This window comes from Lithobates pipiens, unplaced genomic scaffold (genome assembly GCF_037356315.1).
Source record: "Lithobates pipiens isolate NorthernLeopardFrog02 unplaced genomic scaffold, aLitPip1_a1.2 Scaffold_28, whole genome shotgun sequence".
NCBI lineage: Eukaryota > Metazoa > Chordata > Amphibia > Anura > Ranidae > Lithobates > Lithobates pipiens.
In genome coordinates this window covers 96,371,392-96,395,605 of record NW_027507789.1, presented here as the reverse complement: position 1 = coordinate 96,395,605, position 24,214 = coordinate 96,371,392, and the positions used below count along the sequence as shown (strand labels likewise).

Genomic DNA, 24,214 nt, shown 5'->3' with positions numbered 1-24,214 from the left:
GTTATTTTTTTAGGTTCACCGCCAGGTTTTTATATCGCTAGGTACCCCGATATACTACCCAATAATGTTTTTAACCCCCTGATTGCCGCTAGTTAACCCTTTCACCCCCTTTTGCCAGTGTCACTAAGCGATAGTTTTTCTGATCGCTGCATTAGTGTCGCTACAGTCGCTAGGTAGCTAGTTATTTTTTTAGGTTCACCGCCAGGTTTTTATAGCGCTAGGTACCCCGATATACTACCCAATAATGGTTTTAACCCCCTGATTGCTGCTAGTTAAACCTTTCACCCCCTTTTGCCAGTGTCACTAAGCGATCATTTTTCTGATCGCTGCATGTGTCGCTAGGTAGCTAGTTATTTTTTTAGGTTCACCGCCAGGTTTTTATATCGCTAGGTACCCCGATATACTACCCAATAATGGTTTTAACCCCCTGATTGCCGCTAGTTAACCCTTTCACCCCCTTTTGCCAGTGTCACTAAGCGATCGTTTTTCTGATCGCTGCATTAGTGTCGCTAGGTAGCTAGTTATTTTTTTAGGTTCACCGCCAGGTTTTTATAGCGCTAGGTACCCCGATATACTACCCAATAATGGTTTTAACCCCCTGATTTCCGCTAGTTAACCCTTTCACCCCCTTTTGCCAGTGTCACTAAGCGATAATTTTTCTGAACGCTGCATCAGTGTCGCTAGGTAGCTAGTTATTTTTTTAGGTTCACCGCCAGGTTTTTATAGCTCTAAGTACCCCGATATACTACCCAATAATGGTTTTAACCCCCTGATTGCTGCTAGTTAACCCTTTCACCCCCTTTCACCAGCGATCACAGTATAAGTGTCACTGGTGACGCTGGTTAGCCAGTTAGTTATTTAGGTTCCCCGTCAGGTTTTTATATAGCGCCAGGGACCCCCATATACTACCTAATAAAAATTTGAACCCCCTGATTGCCCCTAGTTAACCCTTTCACCACTGATCACCGTATAAGTGTTACGGGTGACTCTGGTTAGTTTGTTTTTTATAGCATCAGGGCGCCCACCATTTATTACCCAATAAAGGTTTAACCCCCTGATCACCCGGCGGGTGATATCAATTAGGTTTTAGGGTCAGGGTCTGCGTCGCCCCAGGCAGCGCTAGGTTAGTGCCAGTACCGCTAACACCCACACGCAAAGCATACACCTCCCGTAGTGGTATAGAATCTGAACAGATCAATATCTGATCTGATCAGATCTATATTAGCGTCCCAAGCAGTTTAGGGTTCCAAAAAAACGCATTGTTAGCGGGATCAGCCCAAATACCTGCTAGCACCTGCGTTTTGCCCCTCTGCCCAGCCCACCCAAGTGCAGTATCGATCGATCACTGTCACTTACAAAACACTAAACACATAACTGCAGCGATCGCAGAGTCAGGCCTGATCCCTGCCATCGCTAACAGGTTTTTTGGTAGCATTTTATATTCAAATCCGGAAGGCAGTGCTTGGTTTTCGGGGTCCCGTACGTGGATAGGCTCCCAAAAAGTCCCCCACATGTGGTATCCCCGTACTCGGGAGAAGCAGCAGAATTTATTTTGGGGTGTAATTTGACTTCTGCCCATAGCATGTGTGAGCAATATATCATTTAGTGACAACTTTGTGCAAAAAAAAAAAAAGTTTGTAATATTCCCGCAACTTTTGGCAAAATATAAAATATTCCATGGACTCAACATGCCTCTCAGTAAATAGCTTGGGGTGTCTACTTTCCAAAATGGGGTCATTTTGGGGGGTTTTGTGCTATTTTGGCATTTTATGGCCTTCGAAACTTTGATAGGTAGTGAGGAGTTAAATCAAAAATTTGCACCCTTAGAAATCCTGAAGGTGGTGATTGGTTTTCGGGGTGCCGTGCGCGACTAGACTCCCAAAAAGTCCCACACGTGGTATCCCCGTACTCAGGAGAAGCAGCAGAATGTATTTTGGGGTGTCATTTCACATATGCCCATAGCATGTGTGAGCAATATATCATTTAGTGACAACTTGGTGCAAAAAAAAAAAAGTTTGTAATATTCCCGCAACTTGTGGCAAAATATAAAATATTCCATGGACTCAACATGCCTCTCAGTAAATAGCTTGGGGTGTCTACTTTCCAAAATGGGGTCATTTTGGGGGGTTTTGTGCTATTTTGGCATTTTATGGCCTTCAAAACTGTGATAGGTAGTGAGGAGTTAAATCAAAAATTTGCACCCTTAGAAATCCTGAAGGTGGTGATTGGTTTTCGGGGTGCCGTGCGCGACTAGACTCCCAAAAAGTCCCACACATGTGGTATCCCCATACTCGGGAGAAGTAGCGGAATATATTTTGGGGTGCAATTCCACATATAACCATGGCATGTGTGAGCAATATATCATTTAGTGACAACTCTTTGTAAAAAATTTTTTTTTTTTTTTTTTTTGTCATTATTCAATCCCTTAGGACAAAAAAAATAAATATTCAATGGGCTCAACATACCCATCAGCAATTTCCTTGGGGTGTCTACCTTCCAAAATGGGGTCATTTGGGGGGGATTTGTACTGCCCTGCCATTTTAGCACCTCAAGAAATGAGATGGGCAGTCATAAATTAAAAGCTGTGTAAATTCCAGAAAATGTACTCTAGTTTGTAGACGCTATAACTTTTGCGCAAACCAAAAAATATACGCTTATTGACATTTTTTTTACTAAAGACATGTGGCTGAATAAATTTTGCCCTCAATGTATGACTAAAATTTAGTTTATTCGATTTTTCTTATAACAAAAAGAAGAAAATATATTTTTTTTTCAAAATTTTCGCTCTTTTTCCATTTATATCGCAAAAAAAAAAAATCGCAGAGGCAATCAAATACCATCAAAAGAAAGCTCTATTTGTGGGAAGAAAAGGACGCAAATTTCGTTTGGGTGCAATATTGCATGACCGCGCAATTACCAGTTAAAGCAGCGCAGTGCGAAATTGCAAAAAGACCTCTGGTCCTTAAGGTGTTTATTGGTCCGGAGCTGAAGTGGTTAATGTACAAATACTGTACTTGTGACCCCACAATAGTGATGAAACTTTCTCTTTCTTTCATTGATGGACACAGCTCCGGTAATCTTGACCGTGGGGTTATTATGCCACCTTCTGGAGAGGATTAGGCAGAACATGTAATACATGTGAAAATAACAGAACTTTACAGTTCCTCCCAGGGGGCGGTCCCTCTAGTAATAACCCCTCAGCCTGCTTCCTGCAGCTCAGTTTTTTTCTGCCTAGTGAAGGATAAGGACCTAGGCTCCCTGCCGGGACTATCGGTCCTGGGGATTTTTTTTCTGGATTTTTGCATTTTGCACAAGATATTGATCCTGTGATCTTCTATCAACAGACGGCTGGGTGACAGGCTGGATAATATAGGTCCTGGTAGTCTCCCCAGCCTGGCCATCGAGTGTGTGCAGGCCGTAGCTACAGGCTCCAGGGGCGGCTGGTGAGCTATATGCTCCGGGGCACACATATGACGGGGCTACGGATGCCTTTGTCACAGTGTGCCATGGCCAGCAGCCACCCCATACTGCTCGGGGTTGGGTCTGAGATGGAATGCCTCCAGCTCATCCGGACGATAAGTAAAGCTTTCCTTGTCTCTGCAGGACAGCGCCAGCTGGGCATTCCCTGAGAGATCGATTAGGGGGTCCCACTTCTCCCTTTCCTCTCTACCTGTCCCTGTGTTCCCTCCCCCCCGTGGAGGATGCTGCATGGCTGGGCTGTTGTGCAGTGTATGTACCTGGGCCAGGGGTCCTCCAGGGGGGCTTTGACCCTTAGCTGGGCGCTGCACTGGCTGTCTGTGTCCATGTGCTGTCATCTTACTCTCTGCTTGTGTCTGTGGGCTCTGCATGTGCTTCCATAAGTGCTGGCCTCCCCCATTTTCTGTTAGTCTCTGTGAGCAGCATAGCCATCGGCCATTTTCTCGAAGTCCGGCTATTTTCTTGTAGCCTCAGTGCGGTTTTTCTCCACAGTGCTGGTTCCTGTGCCTCAGAACAGCACGGTTTTTACTCTTGGACACTTGGGGCTGACACAGCGATCAGCGACAGCACTCCGCAGCACTCAGTCAGGGTGGTGAGTCCTGCGGTGGGGCCCCCTTAGTCTGTTAGCAGCTAGGAGGCTGGGATTGAGCACCTTGTCCTAAGTCCCCAAGGGTGGCAGACAGGGTGGTCAGCATGGTGTCAGAAGCTGGCGTTTCTTCCCCAGAGCTCCCTGCAATTGCAACCGGTTCGCCTGCAAATAGTGCAGTGTCCTTGGACGCTTTGTCGGCACTCCTGGAAACGTTCGTTGCCAGGGTGGAGGCGGTGTGCGGGCGCAAGGGGGGTAAAAACGTCCCCAGCCCCCCCCCCCCCCCCCCATCCTCCGGGGAGATCTCTGATTCAGACTCGGGCTCCGTGGTGACTTGCGGCCCTATGTTCTGATGTGTCAGAAGATGCTGACCAGGACCGTTCGGACAGTGAGGATGATTCCGTGTCCACGCAGGAAAAAAACGCTAGTTGGAGCACTTATAACCGATGTGCGGGATACCCTGAAAATACAGGATGCAGCAGGATCCTCTGCTGAGGTGTCAGCCCCTTTTGGTTTCCTTAAACCGGCCCATACACCTAAGGTTATTCCGTTCTGACTTATTTTGGTAAGTTCATATACAAGAAATGGGGAAGACCTTTCAGTTCCAAAAAGGATGGCGGTGTGTTACCCCTTTGAAGAGAGCCTCCTTAAAAAATGGTCGGCTCCCCCGGCCGTTGACCCCCCAGTATCCAGGTTAAATAAAGTAACCACGATTCTGGTAGAAGGGGCTCATGCATTTAAGGAACAAAAACCTATCCATGCCCAATCACCTCTAGCCTAAATGTGCTAAGTGACACACAAGGGGTAAACCCTGTCCACCTGTCTTTCCCCACCCCCCCACACAACCCGATGCCTCTTATCCCTCGTGTTGCCGAATGCCGCTCCAGCTTTGAAAAAGTGCATGCGAGCGAAACATGTAAGCATGCCAGTCGGCATGGCAACCCTCCTCACTACGGAGCCTTCCACTTGACAAACAACCGCTCGGACAAGCGGCATCACACGCTAGGCTAGTGCGTTGCGCTCCAAGTCTCTCGTCACGCCAGGCGGACGACACCTTGCGTCCATCTTCGATCAACACCACTCAGCGTGCACCGCACCTCCGTCCCAGAGTCTGATTCATCACACGGAGTAGGACTGAACACCTCCCCTCCACTCCACAGGCACAGCGCGGCGGTGCCCCAGTCCCGCAGTCCATCCATTAACAGTGAGTGACTTCAGGAACATAGTTCCATTTATCTGCACTTGATTAACTTCTGCTTTTCCCCCTTTTTTGGGGGAGGATTGCTTACAATCACTAAGTCCCCATGTTTTAGCTGATTGGTGGCAGTGCAGCTTTTTTATCTTAAAGTCCCAAACAAAAGACTTCAGGGGTAATTTATCACTAAGCATCTGTCAGTTTACATTCTTTACGATCGATGGATTGTGTGCTTTTAAGATCCCAGGAGGATCAGATGTCTTTGTCATTGTTTTTTTATATTTAATAAATGATTTTTATGTGTTTTCTCATATCATATCACAAGTTTCTTTGTTGCCCTGTTTCTCGATTGTTTGTTTTTGTATCTTATCCCACTAAGTCCAAAGTGGTTCAGCAGCCGCACATTGACACCAACTATGGGACATCATTTTAAACAACGAGTATCTTATCATATGGATAACCGTTCTCAACAAAGGGATCATTCATTTGTGCGCCAATGACTCTTTTTGTTCATGCATTTAAGGACCCTACTGACAGGAGAGCCGAGGCAGTGGCCCGGTCCACGTTTACGATAGTGGGGTCAGCGATACGATCAGTACTGGCCACGGCATTGGTGTCGCAGACCCTTACTGAGTGGGCAAAATTATTACACCATGAACTAGAGAAGCAACAGTCACCTCCAGTCTGCTTAGAACTAGCAGACCAACTGGTGCACGGTCTTAAAGTTGTTGTATAGTCAATTTTGGGACTTTTACGTACAGGAAAGCCTATAATAAGGCTTACCTGTAGGTCAAAAAACTGGTTTAGGAGATTTTCCCCTCGCAATGTGCCGCTGACTGCAGCGGCGCATGCGCACAGGGGATTCTCGGCTGAAAGTCCGTCAGACGCCAGACCCTGCCAGAAAGAAAAGTGACGCTATCGCTGCTCCAGCCACTCACAGTGCTGGAGCCGCAATACCTGGAAGAACCGCAGAGGGAACATGTCAGCTCCCTCAGCGTGAATCGGGCCAGATGTCGGGGCCTCGTTCTAAGGCAAGTATTTCATAATGAGCTAGTATGCGGTGCATACTAGCTCATTATGCCTTTTCCTTTGCAGGTGAGTAAAAAAAAAAAAAAACTTCAGCGGGTATACAACCGCTTAAAATATGTCTGTGATGCAGCCCTGGATACACTTCCCCTGCTCTCCAGAGCATCAGTATCAGCAGTGGTGCTACGGAGCCTGATCTGGCTGAAATGCTGGTCTGCGGACTAGGCATCTAAAAAAGCTCTGACGGATTTGCCCTTCCTTGGTCATCGGCTATTTGGAGCTTCGCTGGATGACATTATTAAGAATGTCACAGGTGGGAAGAACACGTTGCTTCCACAGTTCAAGAAGGGTAAGGAGCCACGCCGCAGGCAAGGGTCCTCCTTTTCCACTAAAAAGAGGCTTTTTCGTCCGCCTGGGACGTCAGGTAAGGCCTCCCAGTCCGACAAGGTGACTGATGAGGGACAAAAGCATCCCTGGTCTCGCAAACCCAGCAAGCCTGCAAGCAAAAGTGCTACCGCGTGATGGTTTGCCCCCGCCCAACACACGGGTGGGGAGGTCGCCTTCGGGAGTTTGCAGCATGGTGGGCCTCTCGGCTGTCTGACCAATGGGTCTGCGAACTGATTTAATCAGGCTACAAGATAGAGATCCTCTCTTGGCCGCCAAACAGATTTTTTTTTCTCCAGCATACCTTTACTCCCGGCTCGCCGGGAGGCCCTGTTTGGGGCAGTAAGGCACCTGCTCAGACACGGAGTGATAGTGCCTGTTCCAAAGCTGGAAAGGTTTCAGGGATTCTACTCCAATCTATCTGTAGTCCCCAAAAAGTTAGGGTACGTTCAATTCTGGACCTAAAAGCCCTCAATTGCTTTGTAAAAGTACAAAGGTTCAGAATGGAATCAGTTCAATCCGTAGTTGCTGCACTCCATCAGGGGACTCCCTGGCATCTCTGGACATCCAGGACGCATACTTGCATATAGCCATATGCCTCAGGCATCGGAGGTTTCTGAGATTTGCAGTGGGGGAAGAGCACTACCAGTTTGTGGCTCTCCTCTTTGGCCTGGCATAAGCACCCCAAGTCTTTACCAAAGTATTGGCTCCAATTTTGGCGTTGTTGCGACAACATGGGATTGCAATAGTGGGTTACCTAGACGACCTCGAAGATGTGGTGATCACCATGCAATCTCTAGAGGAGTTTGGGTGGGTGTTGAACCTCTAGAAGTCGGTGCTAGTGCTGACTCAGCGCCTGGAGTACCTAGTCTTACTGCTGGACTCTGTGGAAGCGAGAGTGTTTCTCCCTTCAGACAAACTGCAGACTGTCAGCCACTGTGAAGTTGATGAACCGCAGGTGGTCGTCGCTGTGTTTCTGCATGCGAGTTCTGGGTCTCATGGTAGCCTCCCTCGAGGTGGTACTGTACGCCCAATTTCACACCAGAGTCTTGCAGAGGGAGTTACTGTCCAAATGGGACAAAGCTCCATTATCCCTGGATCGGCAGATTTGGGTAAGCCACTTAGTCAGGGACTCTCTTCTGTGGTGGCTGAGATCTCTTCGGTCCAGAAAATCGTTCCTACCTCTTCATTGGATGGTGATCACAGCGGACGACAGCCTGACCATCTGGGGTGGAGTGCTGGGGGTACAATTGACCCAGGACCTCTGATCGTGGGAGGAATCCCAGTTACCGATCGATGTGCTCGAGCTACGAGCAATCAGGCTATGTCTCTCCACATGGTCAGTGAGGCTACGAGGGCGTCCGATCAGAATCCAGTCAGACAATGCCACGGCGGTGGCATATGTCAACCATCAAGAAGGAACAAGGAGCTCGGCTACAGCATGAGAGATCGCTCACATCCTCCGGTGGGCAGAGCAATATGTACTGACCCTGTCGGCCATATACACCCCGGGAGTAAAAAACTGGCAGGCGGACTACTTAAGTCGCCAGATCCTGGACCCAGGAGAATGGTCGTTGGATCCGGAGGTGTTCAGGCTTCTTTGCCTGCGGTGGGGCACACCAGGCCTCTCGGCTCAATTGAAAGGTGCGGAGGTTTGTGTCCAGGTCAAGAGATCCTTGGGCGGACGCATCGGCTCCATGGGAGCAGTACCGGCTGATTTATGGTTTCCCCCCGCTCAACCTGTTGCCTCGTCTGCTTCGCAGAGTGGAGGCCGAGGGGATTCCATTGATACTAATCGACCCAGATTGGCCCCGGCGTCCTTGGTACGCCGACCTAGTACGCCTGGTGGCGGTTGCCGTTGCGAGAAGACCTCCTATTGCAAGGTCCGATACTCCATCCTGCTTTATTCCTGCTGGATTTAACGGCATGGCTGTTGAAAGCCAGGTGCTAAGGAACCGAGGTCTGTCCGACTTGGTAATCTCCACTGGGCTGAGAACATGAAAATCTTCTTCTCGGAAGAAATACCATTGTACGTGGAAGGCTTGTATTCCCATGTGTGAGGGGATGGGGTGGTGTCCACGCACCTATTCCGTTTCCAGGATTCTGCTGTTCTAGCAGCGAGGAGCGGACCAGAAACTGGCCTTAAGCACCATCAAGGGACAGATATCAGCCTTGGCTGTCCTTTTCTAACGTCCCTTGGTGTCTCACCCATTGGCAAGCACCTTTGTGCAAGGGGTTCGACATATCGTCCCTCCGGTTCGACCGCCCCTACCTCCATGGGATCTGAACTTGGTGCTATCAGCGCTTCAGAAACCACGGTTTGAGAACATCAGGGAAATTCCCTTGTTGACTCTTTATCAGAAAGTAGTCTTTCTAGTGGCTATTACGTCTGCCAGGAGGATTTCTGAGTTGGCGGTGTTGTCTTGCAAGTCACCCTACCTGTTTTTCCACAAGGATAAGGTGGTGTTGCGTCCGCAACTTTCCTTTCTTTCAAAGGTGGTTTTGGCTTTCTATCTCAATGAGGACATTGTGTTACCATCCTTGTGTCCTAAGCCGACACATCCTAAGGAGGTGGCCCTCCATTCCCTGGACATGCTCCGGCCCTAAGGGTATATCTGTCTGCCACGACTCCCTTACAGAAGTCAGACTCTGTTTCGGTGGCTGGTCCAAAAAAATACAGATCGTGGTCCAGGCTTTCACCTTGAAGGGGCAGGTGCCCCCCCCTTTCCTGTCACGGCCCATTCCACCAGGGCATTTGGGACCTCCTGGGCTTTCCAACATCAAGCGTCTGCCACCCAAGTGTGTAAGGCGGCAACCTGGTCGTCTGTTCACACTTTCACAAAGTTCTACAAAGTTTATGTGAATGTGAAGATTCAGATGCTTGCTTTGGCCACAAAGTTTTGCAGGCTGCCGGGTAATCGTTGCAATTTACACTCTTTTTTTTTTTTTCTTGTAAGAGAAAGTAAAATTTTGGTTGTAAATGCATTCTGATGCATACATTAGCCGCAAATTCTGATGCGGTCATTTCAGATGGCAACTCCTCCATTGAGGAGCGCCTCTGACTGTGGGTGAAGTTATGTTTGCTGTTAAAACTTAAACTGTGTAGAGGGTTCTTTACTATAAGAGTGATAAGGATGTGGAATTCTCTGCAAGCAGTGGTTTCAGCAGGAAGCAAAGATCATTTCAAAAACTATTAGATAGGCACCTAAACCACCACAACATACAGGGGTAATGTAATGTAATATTGACATAAAAGCGCACACACAGGTTGGACTTGATGGTTTTTTTTCAACCTAACCAACTATGTAATTTATAACCTTTTTTAAATGTTTTTTTCTGGATTTTTTTTGTTTTTATTCTGTCTCTCACTAGTAAAATAAATCTACCATTAAAATTATAGACTGATCAGCTTTGTCAGTGGGAAAACATACAAAATCAGCAGGGGATCACATATTTTTTACCTTATTATAACATGCTTGTTTTTTTTTAAACCACTTCAATACAGGACATTTATACACCTTCCTTACCAGACCAATTTTTAGCTTTCAGCGCTCTCACATCACACTTTGAATGCCATTTACTCAGTCATGCAACACTGTACCCAAACAATTTTTTATCATTTTTTTTCATACAAATAGAAGTTTCTTTTGGTGGTATTTAATCACCACTGGGTTTTTTATTTTTTGCAATTAAGTGAAAAAAGAGCGAAAATTTAAAAAAAAAAACACTTTTTTTTAGTTTCTATCATTTTTGTTCATAAATTTGGGCCAAAATTTATACGGCTACATCTGTTTGGTAAAAATAAACCAAATTAGTGGATATTGTTTAGTCTCTTTGAAAGTTATAAAGTCTACAAGCTACATAGTTAGATAGTAGGGTTGAATAAAGACACCAGTCCATCTAATTCAACCTGAGTGAATGTCTACAATTGTCCCTATCCCTGTACATTGCACACTCACATTGGTCCCTACCCTCAAGGAGCCCACAATCCAAGGTCCCCATTCATATACTAGGGGCCAATTTTTGGACAGAAGCCAATTAACCTACCTGCATGTCTTTGGAGTGTGGGAGGAAACCGGAGTACCCGGAGGAAACCCACGCAGGCACAGGGAGAACATGCAAACTCCGGGCAGGTAGTGTCATGGTTGGGATTTGAACCAGCGACCCTTCTTACTGCTAGGTGAGAGTGCTAACCACTACACCACTGTGCCACCCCTATGGTGCAAATCATTGAAAATTGATCACATCTGTTCACACCTGATGCACTGACATCTCATTTCTTGAGGCTCTGAAATGTCAGGAAAGTACAAATACCCCCCAAATGACCCCTTTTTGAAAAGTAGACAGTCCGAGGTATTTAGTAAGAGGCATGGTGAGTTTTTTTGAAGTTGTCATTTTTTCCCACAATTCTTGGGAAAAGGTTTTTTTTTTTTATTTTTTTTTTTTTATTTTTTTTACAAAATTGTCATAACAACAAGTTATTTCTCATACACAGCATATGCATACTTCCAATTACACCCATACCACATGTGTGGGCCTTTTACATGCAGCCCAACATGCAGGGAGCACCGTAAGGGGTTCTAGGAGAATAAATGACACCTCTAATTTCCTAATGACCTATTACATTTGTGAAGGCACTGGAGCACCAGGACAGTAGAATTACCCACAAAATGACCCAATTTTAGAAAGCAGACACCCCAACATATATTCTATGAAGCATTTTGAGTCTTTTGAACGGTTAATTTTTTTTACACAAGTCTTCAGAAAACGTAGAAAGAAAATTGAAATCTTTTTTTTTTTTACACAAAGTTGTCTATTTATAAGAAATTTCAAACACATAGCATGTATATAGCAAAAATTTCATCCCAAAACACATTCTGCTACTCCTGAGTATTGCGATACCACATGTGTGAGACTTTTACACAGCCTGGCCATATACAGAGGTCCAACACGAAAGTGGTACCTTCAGGCGTTCTAGGAGCATAAATTACACATCTCATTTTGTTCCTACTCTCATTTTGTTCCTACCCATCACACTTTTGAAGGTCCTGGAGCATTAGGACAATGGAATTACCCCCAAAATGACCCCATTTTGGAAAGCAAACACCCCACTTTGTATTCTTTGAGGCATGGGCTGCAAATAGGTACTCGGGTACTTCGACGGGCTGGTGACAGGTACTCCGTTACTCCGATGGGCTGGTGACAGGTACTCGGTTACTTCGGGCTGGTGACAGGTACACTGGTACTCCGATGAACTGTGACAGGTACTCGGGTACTCAGATGAACTGTTACAGGTACTCGGGTACTCAGATGAACTATGACAGGTACTCGGGTACTCAGATGAACTGTGACACGTACTCAGATGGGCTGAGACAGGTACTCGGGTACTCAGATGGGCTGGGACAGGTACTCGGGTACTCAGATGGGCTGGGACAGGTACTCGGGTACTCAGATGGGCCGGGACAGGTACTCGAGTACTCAGATGGGCTGGGACAGGTACTCGGGTACTCAGATGGGCTGGGACAGGTACTCGGGTACTCAGATGGGCTGGGACAGGTACTCGGGTACTCAGATGGGCTGGGACAGGTACTCGGGTACTCGGATAGGCTGACAAGTACTCGGGTACTCGGATAGGCTGACAGGTACTCGGGTACTCGGATAGGCTGACAGGTACTCGGGTACTCAGATGGGCTGTGATGGGTGGTGACAGGTCCTCTTTATTGGGGGGGTAATCAGTGTGATTGGCGTGTACACTAGGCGGTAACGAGATCATGTGTGAGGAGGAGAACCCGGTAACATCTCGTTACCACGGTTTGTTTACATTCTGTGACCGGCTGTGATTGGACACAGACGGTCACGTGGTAAAGAGACAATTTCATTGGCTGTTTACTGCAATCGGGGTTGGGCTGTGTCAGGGTGATAAGCCGCATCCCCGATCGGCGCACAGTACATGTGACCGGATGTGATTGGACACGGCCGGTCACATGTATCGGGGGGGGGGGGGTGGATGGGGATGAAAATCCCACAGATCGGTGATGGGCTGTGTCCGAGGGACACACCTCATCCACGATCACCGCGCTGCGGGCCCCCAGGGGCGGCGAAATACAGAGGCCTTCATATGACGTCCACCCAGGATGGGAGATCCCATCTGTGGGCGTCATTTGACTATGGCCCGGTATTTAAGTGGTTAACCTTTGCTGATTTAACCTTAACCTAACTTAACTGACCTTAACCTAACTTTTATCCGCATATTTTTTTTTGGACATTTACTGTAAATACTACACTGAGGCATTCTTTTGTTGTCTATTACCTTTGATAAACGGAGCATTACCCTTGGGAGGAAGTGTGGACTTCACATCTGGCGGAAGGGGCGGGCACCTCCGCTTGACCCGCGGCTTCTGATTCCGGCCATTGGATGCTGAAAAGGAGCCAGGCATGGGCTGGGGATGGGATGCAATTGCTGTTGAGAAAGCACAAGCTTTGGTGGCGGCACCAAGATGTTGGAGGCAGAATGAAGGCACCAGACTGCTCCAGCTGGGGCCAGCTCCAGCCACGCTAAGGTAAGGGCAACCTAGGGTGGAGCTTCCCTTGCCAGCCCCCCCACCCAAGGGACTGGGGGGGGGGGGGAGTCCTTCCGGTGCCAGAAGGAAGTTCATGGGGCCCCTGGATAGCCAAGCCCACATGAAAAAGCTGCTGCAGAAGCTCTGATACTAGCATGAGTAAAAAAATCCCTGTTGCATACACACGGTCGGACTAAGTTGTCGAAAAATCAGATCTTTCAGAACCAGAACGCGATGACGTAATTTCGTTACGATGGGACTAGATTCAGGCTAGTAGCCAATAGCTTTGATGTAGGAATTTGATCTGAGCATGCGTGGCACTTGGTCCGATCAAAATTCTCTACACATGATAGGATTAGGTCCGACCGGCCCAGTTGGTCGGGAAATATTTCCAACATGTTGGAAAATTGGGTCCGACGGAGACTCGGACAGAATCAGTCCAATGCATACCACACACAGTCGGATTATCTGACGACACGGTCCGATAAGACGCATTCCGACGGATTCTCCGACTATGTGTACGCAGCATTAGAGTTCCTGCAGAGTGGAGCAGATAAGGGTCTGATCCTCAGCACATTGAAAAGTCAGGTTTCAGCACTGTCCGTATATCAGGAAAGAAAATTAGCATCAAATCCACGTATAATTAGACTTTTTAAATCCTTGAGCAGGCAGAGACCAATACAAGTTCTGGCCTTCCCAAAATGGGACCTGTCAGTACTACAAACTGACAGTAGACCCTTTCAAACCACAGGAAAATTGCACTTTGAAAATGCTGACACTTAAAGCAGTCTTTTTGGTGGCAGTTACTACAGCCAGAAGAGTCTGTGAGATAGAGGCCCTATCCATCGGACCTCCTTTTTTTCAGGTTTTCCCAGATGGCATAGTTAAGATGGATCCAGCCTTTTTGCCTAAAGTGGCCCCAAAATTTCACAGAGGCCAAGATATTATTGTACCTTCTTTTGTACAAATCCTTTCAGGGAACAAGAAAGAAATGAAGTTCCATATGTTAGATATCAGGAGATGCGTCCTAGATTGTTTAGATGAAACAAAAGCCTTTAGGAAGATGGATTCCTTATTTTAATTTCAGGGGCCAAGAAAGGGCCCAAGGCCTCAAAGCACACCATAGCCAGGTGGCTTAGAGAGGCTATTGGCCAGGCCTATATATTGGAAGGTATGCAGATCCCAGAGGGTATCAGGGCACACTCTACAACAGGGATATGCAATTAGCGAACCTCCAGCTGTTGCAAAACTACAAGTCCCATCATGCCTCTGCCTCTGGGTGTTATGCTTGTGGCTGTCAGAGTCTTGCTAGGCCTCATGGGACTTGTAGTTCTGCAACAGCTGGAGGTCCGCTAATTGCATATCCCTGCTGTACAAGATCAGCGACAGTGTCGCAGGCAGAGAGAACTGAAGCAATGCCAGAACAGATTTGTAAAGCGTCAACATGGTCCAGCTTCTCCACTTTTGTAAAACACTACAGGATGGACCTTTGGTCTGCAAAGGATCAGACATTTGGATGCAAGGTCTTACAAGCCATGATTGGGTGCTGGTCTTTTACCCCTCCCATTGAATCCAGGGAGAGAGAGAACATTTGTAAGCTTTGCAGGGCAGTCATTTACTACTAATCTCTGCACTCTGTATCATTACTGACCCCTGACCTCTGCTTCAATTACTACCAGCCCCAGAACTTTGAATCACTTACTATCTAAACTTTACTTACTACTGATCCCTGAACTCTGCGTCCCCTGCTACTGACCCCTGTAATCCATATCACATACTACTGACCCTTTAACAGTTGCCTCAGTATCTGATGTTGGGCCCTAGCCCATCCAATGTATTTGAACAGATATTTTGCTTGAAATACTCTATTCAGATTGGGTTTTCAAGATGTGCTGTTCAAGCTCTTTTGAAGAAGCAAAAAGAAATGGGCAATGTTGAGGACCGTAGATGCAGTGGTCGGCAAAGAAAACGTAATCCAGCAGATAAGACACATCATGCATACTTCCCTCAACATTAGCACTGCTGGACATCTTCTGATGTTGAAGGGAAGTGCACTGTACATACAATATTAATGTGTTTTCTTGGCATAAATTGTTGAGTTAATACTAGAATTTAATAAATCTTAAAATAAATAAATACATAAAAATAAATGGTGCCAAAGCCCGGCTAGGAAGTTTTTTAAAATAATAGCTTTTTCTCCCCCTGGTTGGATACGCCGGGGCTATCCCCAGTTGATTTAATCTTGGATAGACTACTGTGAACTAACCTCTGCTCCGCACATTTCCTTGCTGCCATTTTCTCTTGGATTACCATTGTCTGCTCATGTTGCAGTGCCAGAATTTGGGATTTGTCAATGTGTGATGGTGTGACATTGTTGGAAGATGGAATTTTGTTATGGTTATATATGGTTATATACAGCCATGGCCAAAAATATTGGCACCTCTGCATTTCTGTCAGATCATGCACCACTCTGCACTGAAAATTGTTGCAATTACAAATGTTTATGCTTTCTTTCTTTTGTTTTGTATTGGACACAAAAAACTGTAGAAAGGAAAAGCCAAATCTGACACATTCCATGCCAAACTTAAAAAAATGGACTGGCCAAAATTATTGGCACCTTCTCAAAATTGTAAGAAATATTTGCATTTCAAGTTTGGGATGCTCCTGTAATTTTGTAATGAAACTCATCTGTATCAACATGTGCTGACAATATATAAATCACACTAGCAACCAGTTAAAATGGTGAAAAATAGTCTCAGCATTTTTGTTGTGTGTCTGTTTGCCACACGGAGCATGTAGAAGCCAACGAGTAGCAAAGAATTGTCTCAGGATTTGAGAGCAAAAATTGTGAAAAAAGCATGTACAATCTCAAGGTTGCACGTCCATCCCCAGAGATCTTAATGTTCCTGTGTCCACTGTGCGCAACAATGTCAAGAAGTTTACAGCCCATGGCACTGTAGCAAATACGCAGCATATGCTGTGGACAGATGAAACAAAATTACAGCTTTTTGGTAAAGCCCATCACTCTGCTTGTAGAAAAAGACATTTAGGCCTTTAAAGAAAAGAATACATTCCCACAGTCAAACATGTTGGAGGTTCACTGATGTTTTGTTGTTGCTTTGCTGCTTCAGGCACTGGATGTCTTGACCATGTGCACAGCGTTAGGAAATCTGAAGACTACCAAAGAATTCTGGGGTGAAATGTAGGGCCTAGTGTCAGAAAGTTGGGTCTTACAGCAGGGCAATGCCCCAAAGCACCCAGAAATTGTTTAAGACAAAGTGCTGGAGAATACTGAACTGGCCAACAATGCGTCCAGATCTAAATCCCATAAAGCACCTGTGGAGAGATCTCAAAACAGTAGTTGGGAAAAGGAACTCTTCCAATCTGAGAGACCTGGGGCAGTCGGCGTAAGAAGCGTGGTCCAAAATTGCAATAGAGAGTTGTAAGAAACTCATTGATGATAAACATGAGAATGGCTGAACATTTGTTATTGCAAGAATTTTCTGCTCGAAGTGGTGCATTATCTGACAGAAATGCAGGGTTGCCAATGTTTTTGGCTGTGTTTGTGTATGGTGTTATATGCTGTAATTTCTTTTGAACATGTAAATGTTTTCCATGTTTTATCTCAAATATACTTCAAGATAAAAAAAATTGCTTTTAAAATAATTAACTCCATAGTGACTGAGGGTCAAATAATTAATGCCCAAACACAATTTAACAACGTTGACATGCTAATAAATCTGTACATATTATCACAACTACTTTGTGTATCCTGGTAAATTATACTTTTTTCCAGGACATATTGGGCCTTCTTTTGATGGTAAATGGTGTCTCCTGATTTTTTTTTTTTATTATTATCAAAAGAAAACTGGCCCAAAATCATTAAAGCATTTAAAAAAATATAAATGTATATATTTCTTGCTGTTACCATAATTTACCACCAAAAAATCCAAAACAAATGCTCCTTCTCCTGTCGATCGCAGCGATTCCACACCTGTGTATGTTAGGTTTTGTTTGTACCCATAGTACTGGCCAAAAAACAATAGTGTGCATTTTGCTTTTTTTTTTTTTTTATCTTGCCTAAAACACCAACACATGTAAATGCACTGAGTTGTCTATCACTGTAAGTCTGCACTGACAGGAGGTCTGAATAGGACACAGCCTAACTAAAAGGGAAAATAAACCTCATCTGGGGGACTGACAGGCTGATCTATCACTGCAACCAATGAGGGAGGTCTGACTGGACCGGGATCATTCCATCAAGTTTGACTGCATGAGAAGACCCAGTCCATCACACTGGCCATTTCTGAGGATTGCTGTTCTGATTAATTTCTTGGACGGATGGACCATCTTCCACTGATCTGGAATACAGGCGTACAGGTCCCATGCATTGGTGTTTTCACCACAAGCCTTGTTGACTCATTGAGCATATGCCCATTTGTATCCCTTTACTCCATTAAGCCTTCACAAAACCAGTGATGGTTCCATTGTTGTTTTTCCATTCAACACTGATGTCATGTGGAATATCTTTTCTCGTCTTAGTAGTTTATTTTTTCTTCACTATTCCCTCATGGACTTTTAAATTGACTTTTTAACAACTTATATATGACAGTATATGGACCTTTAGAGTATTTGAGATTTGTCATATTCACCTTACTTTTCTGTTTTGTTAATTTTTTTTTTGTGGTCGTTCACATCATACATATTGTTTTTTTACACATGAATTTGTAACAGTACAAATTTGTAAGCACTGCACATAATTTTATCTTTATCTCTGGTTTGTACTTGTTGAGTGTTATGCTGGCTGCTACCTGATAGATTTTTGGGTGCTGGCGCAATATATATCATTCTTCCATTTGGTCACTGTGATAGCCAATCAGAGGCTATAACAGCGATCAGGTGACCCGGGAGCCACACAGTGCACTCCCAGCCTAGTCCCTGTGTGGGGCACACTCCCGGTACAAAAAGAAGTACGCATACATGTGGCCCCATGGAAAAAAGCCCAGTCCATAGCTATAGCATAGCATAATAGCTTTCAAGAAAAACAATGGATATGCTCAATATTTTAAATTTAGCTATATATATATATATATATATATATATATATATATATATATATATATATATATATATATATACACACACGCACACATACACACACACCACGCACACACTATAGTATAAATTTATTCTGAATCATTTAAGTATATATCAGTGTTATCAATTACTTAAAACTAAATAAGTTCAAGGGTTAATGGATTGCCTATGTTATTTCCAATCTACTTTGTGAGATTGTCAGGTACAGCTGCTGGATATTAGGAGTCTTCACCGTTTGATTTCCCTAGCCTAGGCTATCTGCAGTTAAGATTCTAAATGAATAAATGGTTCATACCCTACTTCCAGCTCCCTTGCTTATGCTTTATATATTCTTTGATCTACTTGCTTAGGCACAACCACTTTGTCAGCACAGGCAATTTTGCCAATGTTATATGCTGAGTGAGCTTTGTGAACAGCAGCTATCTACATCATATTCTGTTATCATATTGTGTTGACACATACGTTTAATACATAGTGTGGGCATTTTGATTATTTTTTTTGTTTACAGACTATTATTATTAGGTACTAAAGGTGTTGCAAAAATACACCATATATAAAGGAATAATTACAATATTAGCAAAGTGTACATATGGGACATTAGAAAAATAGTATACAATATAGTAAATATATTTTGCTATGTTTGTGATCTGTGTTAAGACATTTTTTTAGCTTGTGAACTATAAAACAACATAAATTAAGTGGGTATTTTGATTTTATTGAATTTGCCAATGTTCTGCTAGATGTTTAATTGGACCAACAACCATGAAATGCCATTGTGGATTAGGAAGAAGAATACCTGACAAAAGTGTGTCATATTGTGTAAGATTGCTGTGTTTAGTGTAGATACTTCAAAAGCAAAATGCTTTTAGAGCAATTTTGAAGTGTTTAGAAATGCATAGTTTTTCAGTAAATAGGGCAATGTACTAGCTTGTCTCTGATAATTTCCATTGTTCCATTTCCACATATTGCAAACTCATGGCTTTTGTTTTCTTTTTCTTGTGACATAGGTGCATGTCTATTCCCGTTACTATGAGGGCTATTCGCAGGAAAGCAGAGACCATTCAGGCTGACACACCAGCTTTGTCTCTTATTGCAGAGACTGTGGAAGACATGGTGAAAAAGAATCTGCCTCCAGCTAGTAGTCCAGGCTATGGCATGACCACAGGTTCAACTGCCTTAAGTGGTGTAACAACTCCAACAAGCTCATATTCCTCAGGACCAATCACTGCTCTCTTTAACATGGGAATTAAAGAGCGACATGACTCAACTGGCCATGGAGAAGACTTTACCAAAGTATCTCAAAATCCCATCCTAACTAGTCTGCTTCAGATAACAGGAAATGTGGGAGGAAGTCTTGGTTCAAGTCCAACACCTCCCCATCATACTCCACCACCTGTCTCTTCCCCCGCAAGTAATACAAAAAACCATCCTATGCTTATGAACTTATTAAAGGATAACCCAACACAAGATTTCTCCACTTTGTATGGTAGTAGCCCTCTTGAAAGGCAGAATTCTTCTGGGTCTCCTCGCACAGAATTAGGTCCATCATGTACTGGAAAGCCCAAGAAAAAGAGGCTGAGAACAGGTGCAGAAAAGATGAAAAATCAGACTGAAGATGATTTCCAAAGAGAACTTCTCGATATGGATGTGGACTCACAAAACCCAATTTTTGATGTAAGCATGACGGGTGATGCACTGGACACACCTCACATCACACCAGCGCCTAGCCAATGTGGTACTCCATCGACAGTCTATCAGCAGCCTATGACTCATACCCAGCCTGGTATGCAAAGAATGGTTCGACTCCCAAGCACAGACACCATGATTCCAGATGTCACAGATATCTTGTCAGATATAGCAGAGGAAGCTTCAAAGCACCCAGGGACCGGGGAAGATTGTCCCAACCTTGGCACCCCTGTCAGAGACTCCTCTAGCTCTGGGCACTCTCAAAGCACCTTGTTTGACACAGATGTATTCCCAGTAGATGGTTCTGGTGGTGGAGATAACCCATACGCAGATGCTGCTGATCTAATTGCGGAGGCCAACGGAAGCCCCAACAGCGACTCGTCTAATAATTTTTTTAATAGTATGGACTTTAACCCAGAGTTATTGAACAGCCAGAGCGGTTTTACAGATGACTTCAATGAAGACAGCAGCCAAAGTGATGATCATGATTTTAAGGACTTTCCTGGCCAAGGGCTAGCATCACTGAGTGTAGTTTCAGGAATCCCTGTTGATGGGAGTGAAGGCAAGTATAAGGTAGAGTTAGGCGCTGAAACAGTAGATTTCAGCATCATTGGAGGGGGCAAAGGACTAGGTGGGGTAGATATTCTTGAAGCCCCTAGTAGGAGCCAGAGCCCTTTACTTGGAGGAGAATTTCCAAAAGATAGGCCACAAAAGCAGAGGACTAAAGAGGGAAGCAATGGGGGAGCAGGAAGTATGAGTGGAATTCAGGGATCTGGGTTAGATACAAAATCTGGAAAACGCAGCAGAACACCTTCTAGTGATAGTAAAAGCAAAGATAAGCCACCTAAACGCAAAAAAGCTGAGTCAGAAGGCAAATCACCTTCTCACATTGCCAGTCGTCCGTTTACCCCTCCAACCAGTTCTGGGGGTTCAAAATCTCCAGGGACATCCGGAAGATCCCAGACTCCTCCTGGCATGGCCACTCCTCCCATACCCAAGATCACCATTCAGATTCCCAAAGGCACTGTGAGTGTTGGTAAACCATCTTCCCATAGTCAGTATTCAAGCAGTGGTTCAGGAAATTCTTCCGGTAGCAAAAGTCATCATAGCCACTCATTGTCATCATCCTCTTCATCCTCAGGAAAGATTAAAAACAGTAAGTGCGATGGGTCCTCTAGTTTGAAAATAGGAGGTGGAGCTGGTGGAATATACTCTGGACAGACTGGATCAGGAAGTAGCCAGTCAAAAACTGGTTCTCAGTCCATTGGAAAGCAGGGCTCCTCCCCTATCACAAAGCATGGGCTAGGGAGTGGAACTAATAGTTCTGGAAGTAGCAAGAATAAACCACAAGGAAAGCCATCTGTGTTAATGAACCCCTCACTCTCCAAGCCAAACATCTCTCCCTCACACTCTAGGCCTTCTGGAGGTTCTGACAAGTTATCACCAATGAAACCAATGCCAAACACTCCACCCTCTTCAAAAGCCAAATCACCAGTTGGCTCAGTCAGTTCTCATATGTCTAGTGGAAGTTCCAGTTCCTCTATGAAATCCTCAGGAGGTCTTGTACCTTCAGGATCTCTTTCACAAAAACCAAACTCCTCATCTTCATCCTCTTCCTCCTCTTCTTCCTCATCTTCATCCTCATCATCATCATCTTTTTCAGGTGGCTCCAGTGTCTCCCAGAATCTTCATGGCAGTTCGAAAGGGAAGTCTCCTAGTAGAAATAAGAAACCTTCACTTACTGCGGTCATAGACAAACTTAAACATGGGGTGGGGACTGGAGGCCCTGGTTCAGAAGATTCTATAGAGGGGGCTGGAGGGGGAGGCAACCCTGGGGCACCTGGCCATGGGATCTCATCAAAACATGGACTTGTAGGAGGTGAATTCACAGGAAAAAGGGAGAAGAGTGAAAAAGACAAATCTAAAGTTTCAGTTTCTGGAGGATCTTCTGATCCTTCTAAGAAGGGAGATTCCAAGGGATCGGGGAGCACTGGTGTAGCTAAAATTATCATCAGCAAACATGATGGAGGATCACCTAGCATCAAGGCAAAGGTAACACTTCAGAAGCCAGGTGAAGGAAGTGGAGATAGTTTGAGGCCACAGATCCCTAAGAGTTACGGCTCACCATTGATAAGTGGGTCAACCCCAAAGCATGAGCGCTGCTCTCCAAGCCATAACAAATCACCAGCATATACCCCGCAAACCCATGACAGTGAAAGTGAATCAGGGTCCTCCTCAATTGCTGAAAAATCTTATCAAAATAGCCCTAGCTCAGATGATGGAGGAGGCGGGAGCCGTGCTCAACCAGAGTACAGTGCTGAAAAACATAAAAAACACAAGAAAGAAAAGAAGAGGCTGAAAGACAAGGATAGGGATCGAGAAAAGAAGAAGACTTACAGCTTGAAGCCAGAGAACTGGTCAAAATCACCAGTTTCTTCTGACCCAACGCTGTCCATGGGTGGAGGCCCTCTGCTGTCTTCAGATAGAGCAGCACGACCCAGTCCAACTTACCTAATGGGTGAAGATGATGATTTAATGGATGTGGCTCTGCTAGGGAACTGAACTTTGTATTATATCTTGAATGGGTGTGCTGGCTATGCGTGTTATTGTAAAATTACATGTATGTTCTTTTCCTGCCTGCAGATACCTTGCAGTGGAATTCATTACTTGCCTCATTTGGTTGGGGCTAGGATTAGTCAAACATTTTATTTTTATTTTCCCCATTTTAAATATATGATAACTTATAAAATATCATAGAGTCCAGACATGAAATACCCCCTTTTCCTTTTTTTTTTATAGCATGAGGAAACATTCACCTATACAGCACAGGGAAAATAACCAATTGACTAGAAAAAACTGACATCAACAGGGTGGAAACCCTTCAGTGATGTCACTAATTATAAATATGATATTTAAGTATTGCTCCAGTGGATAAAATGGGTTCGCCATTGTGTGCAGTTAGCAGATCCACTTTAAAGCCTTCAGTATTTTTACAACAAATGCGCCAATTTATGGTGCAGATGTTAACTGTAAAATTGTGAGAATGTGTCATACGAGTGTAAATATCTGTAATGATTTTAGACTGCTGACACAGTACTTGTCTAAATATAAAATACCCTTTTTCTAAATGGCTGCGTGTTTCGCACCAACTAAAATTCAGCTGTGATTAAAATGCCTTATTTTTTTTAAACATCCCACTCACATATTTGTATTCCTGTTTATTTGTAATAATTATATTTTAAGGAGTTTACATTTTCTGTTCTGTACATACCCTTCCTTTCCTGTGTGTAAATAATTCTGATTTTATTCTTTTTTTTTTTTTTTTGTCATTTTACTCAAGGACATTTTGAAAAGAGTTCAGGAAATGTTTGGTATGAAAATAAAACCTTTGGTATTAAACTTGTTACAGTGAGATCTTATTTTTAAGTTGTACAGGTCCCCCTAGTAGCTATTTTGCTGGTGATTTGATGGAAGGAATTTTAATAATGTTCTCAATTTGATTATGGTTCAGTTACAAATTGTTCTAGAAAGAGTTTTTTTTTTTAATTCAGGCAACTTGTACTGGTTTGTGATTTGTCTTTTGCAGCATTATGACTTTAAATAAGTGCAGCACATAAATATGGTATAGCCCACAGCAAAAACCATATACATCTACATTCATATTCTCTCATCTGCTTTAGACAACTGGGTTACAAGTAATTGATTGCTCTGGGCAATACCTCCATATCACTAGTGTTTTTTTTCCAGCTTTCTCTGTGGTTTTAAGCCATATCTTCAGAGCCAATAGAGCTTTTTGGTGGTTCTTAGATTTAGCACAAAGTTACGCTCTCCGTGCTAAATGTCGGGTGATTTGAGGGCTCTGTAAGGTATTGTAGAACTCTATTATATCCCAGGGTGATAAGTAAGCGATTAGCCCCCTGATATATACATGGTTTACAAGTACTACCACATTTTTAATTAACCCTATCAGTATTGGACCATGTTGAAGTATAGACACCTAACCAGTTCATTATTTTGTCATGCTCTGTTGTTGGGGAGTTGGGTGAAGATATCGACCTCTGAACACGTTTGACAAGGGCTACAACTGTTGAGTTAAACTTTCACTTTTCCCCACTTTATTTAAAACAAATGTTTTGATCTGGAAAGATAAATCCATCAACCAGATCATGTTAATGTTACCTGGTGCTTGACCGTGCCTAGTAA

The 24,214-nt window shown here is 44.3% G+C and overlaps 1 protein-coding gene across 1 annotated transcript in view; it reads left to right on the top strand.

Moving 5' to 3' along the window:
- The window catches only part of MED1 (mediator complex subunit 1), a 552,713-nt gene that overhangs the window by 526,179 nt on the left and 2,320 nt on the right, over positions 1 to 24,214 (top strand). Inside the window, exon 17 of the mRNA XM_077459477.1 lies at positions 19,333 to 23,382. Within this exon, the coding sequence (XP_077315603.1) occupies positions 19,333 to 22,573 (3,241 nt within the window). The 3' untranslated portion in view covers positions 22,574 to 23,382. The remainder of the gene's footprint in view (positions 1 to 19,332; positions 23,383 to 24,214) is intronic.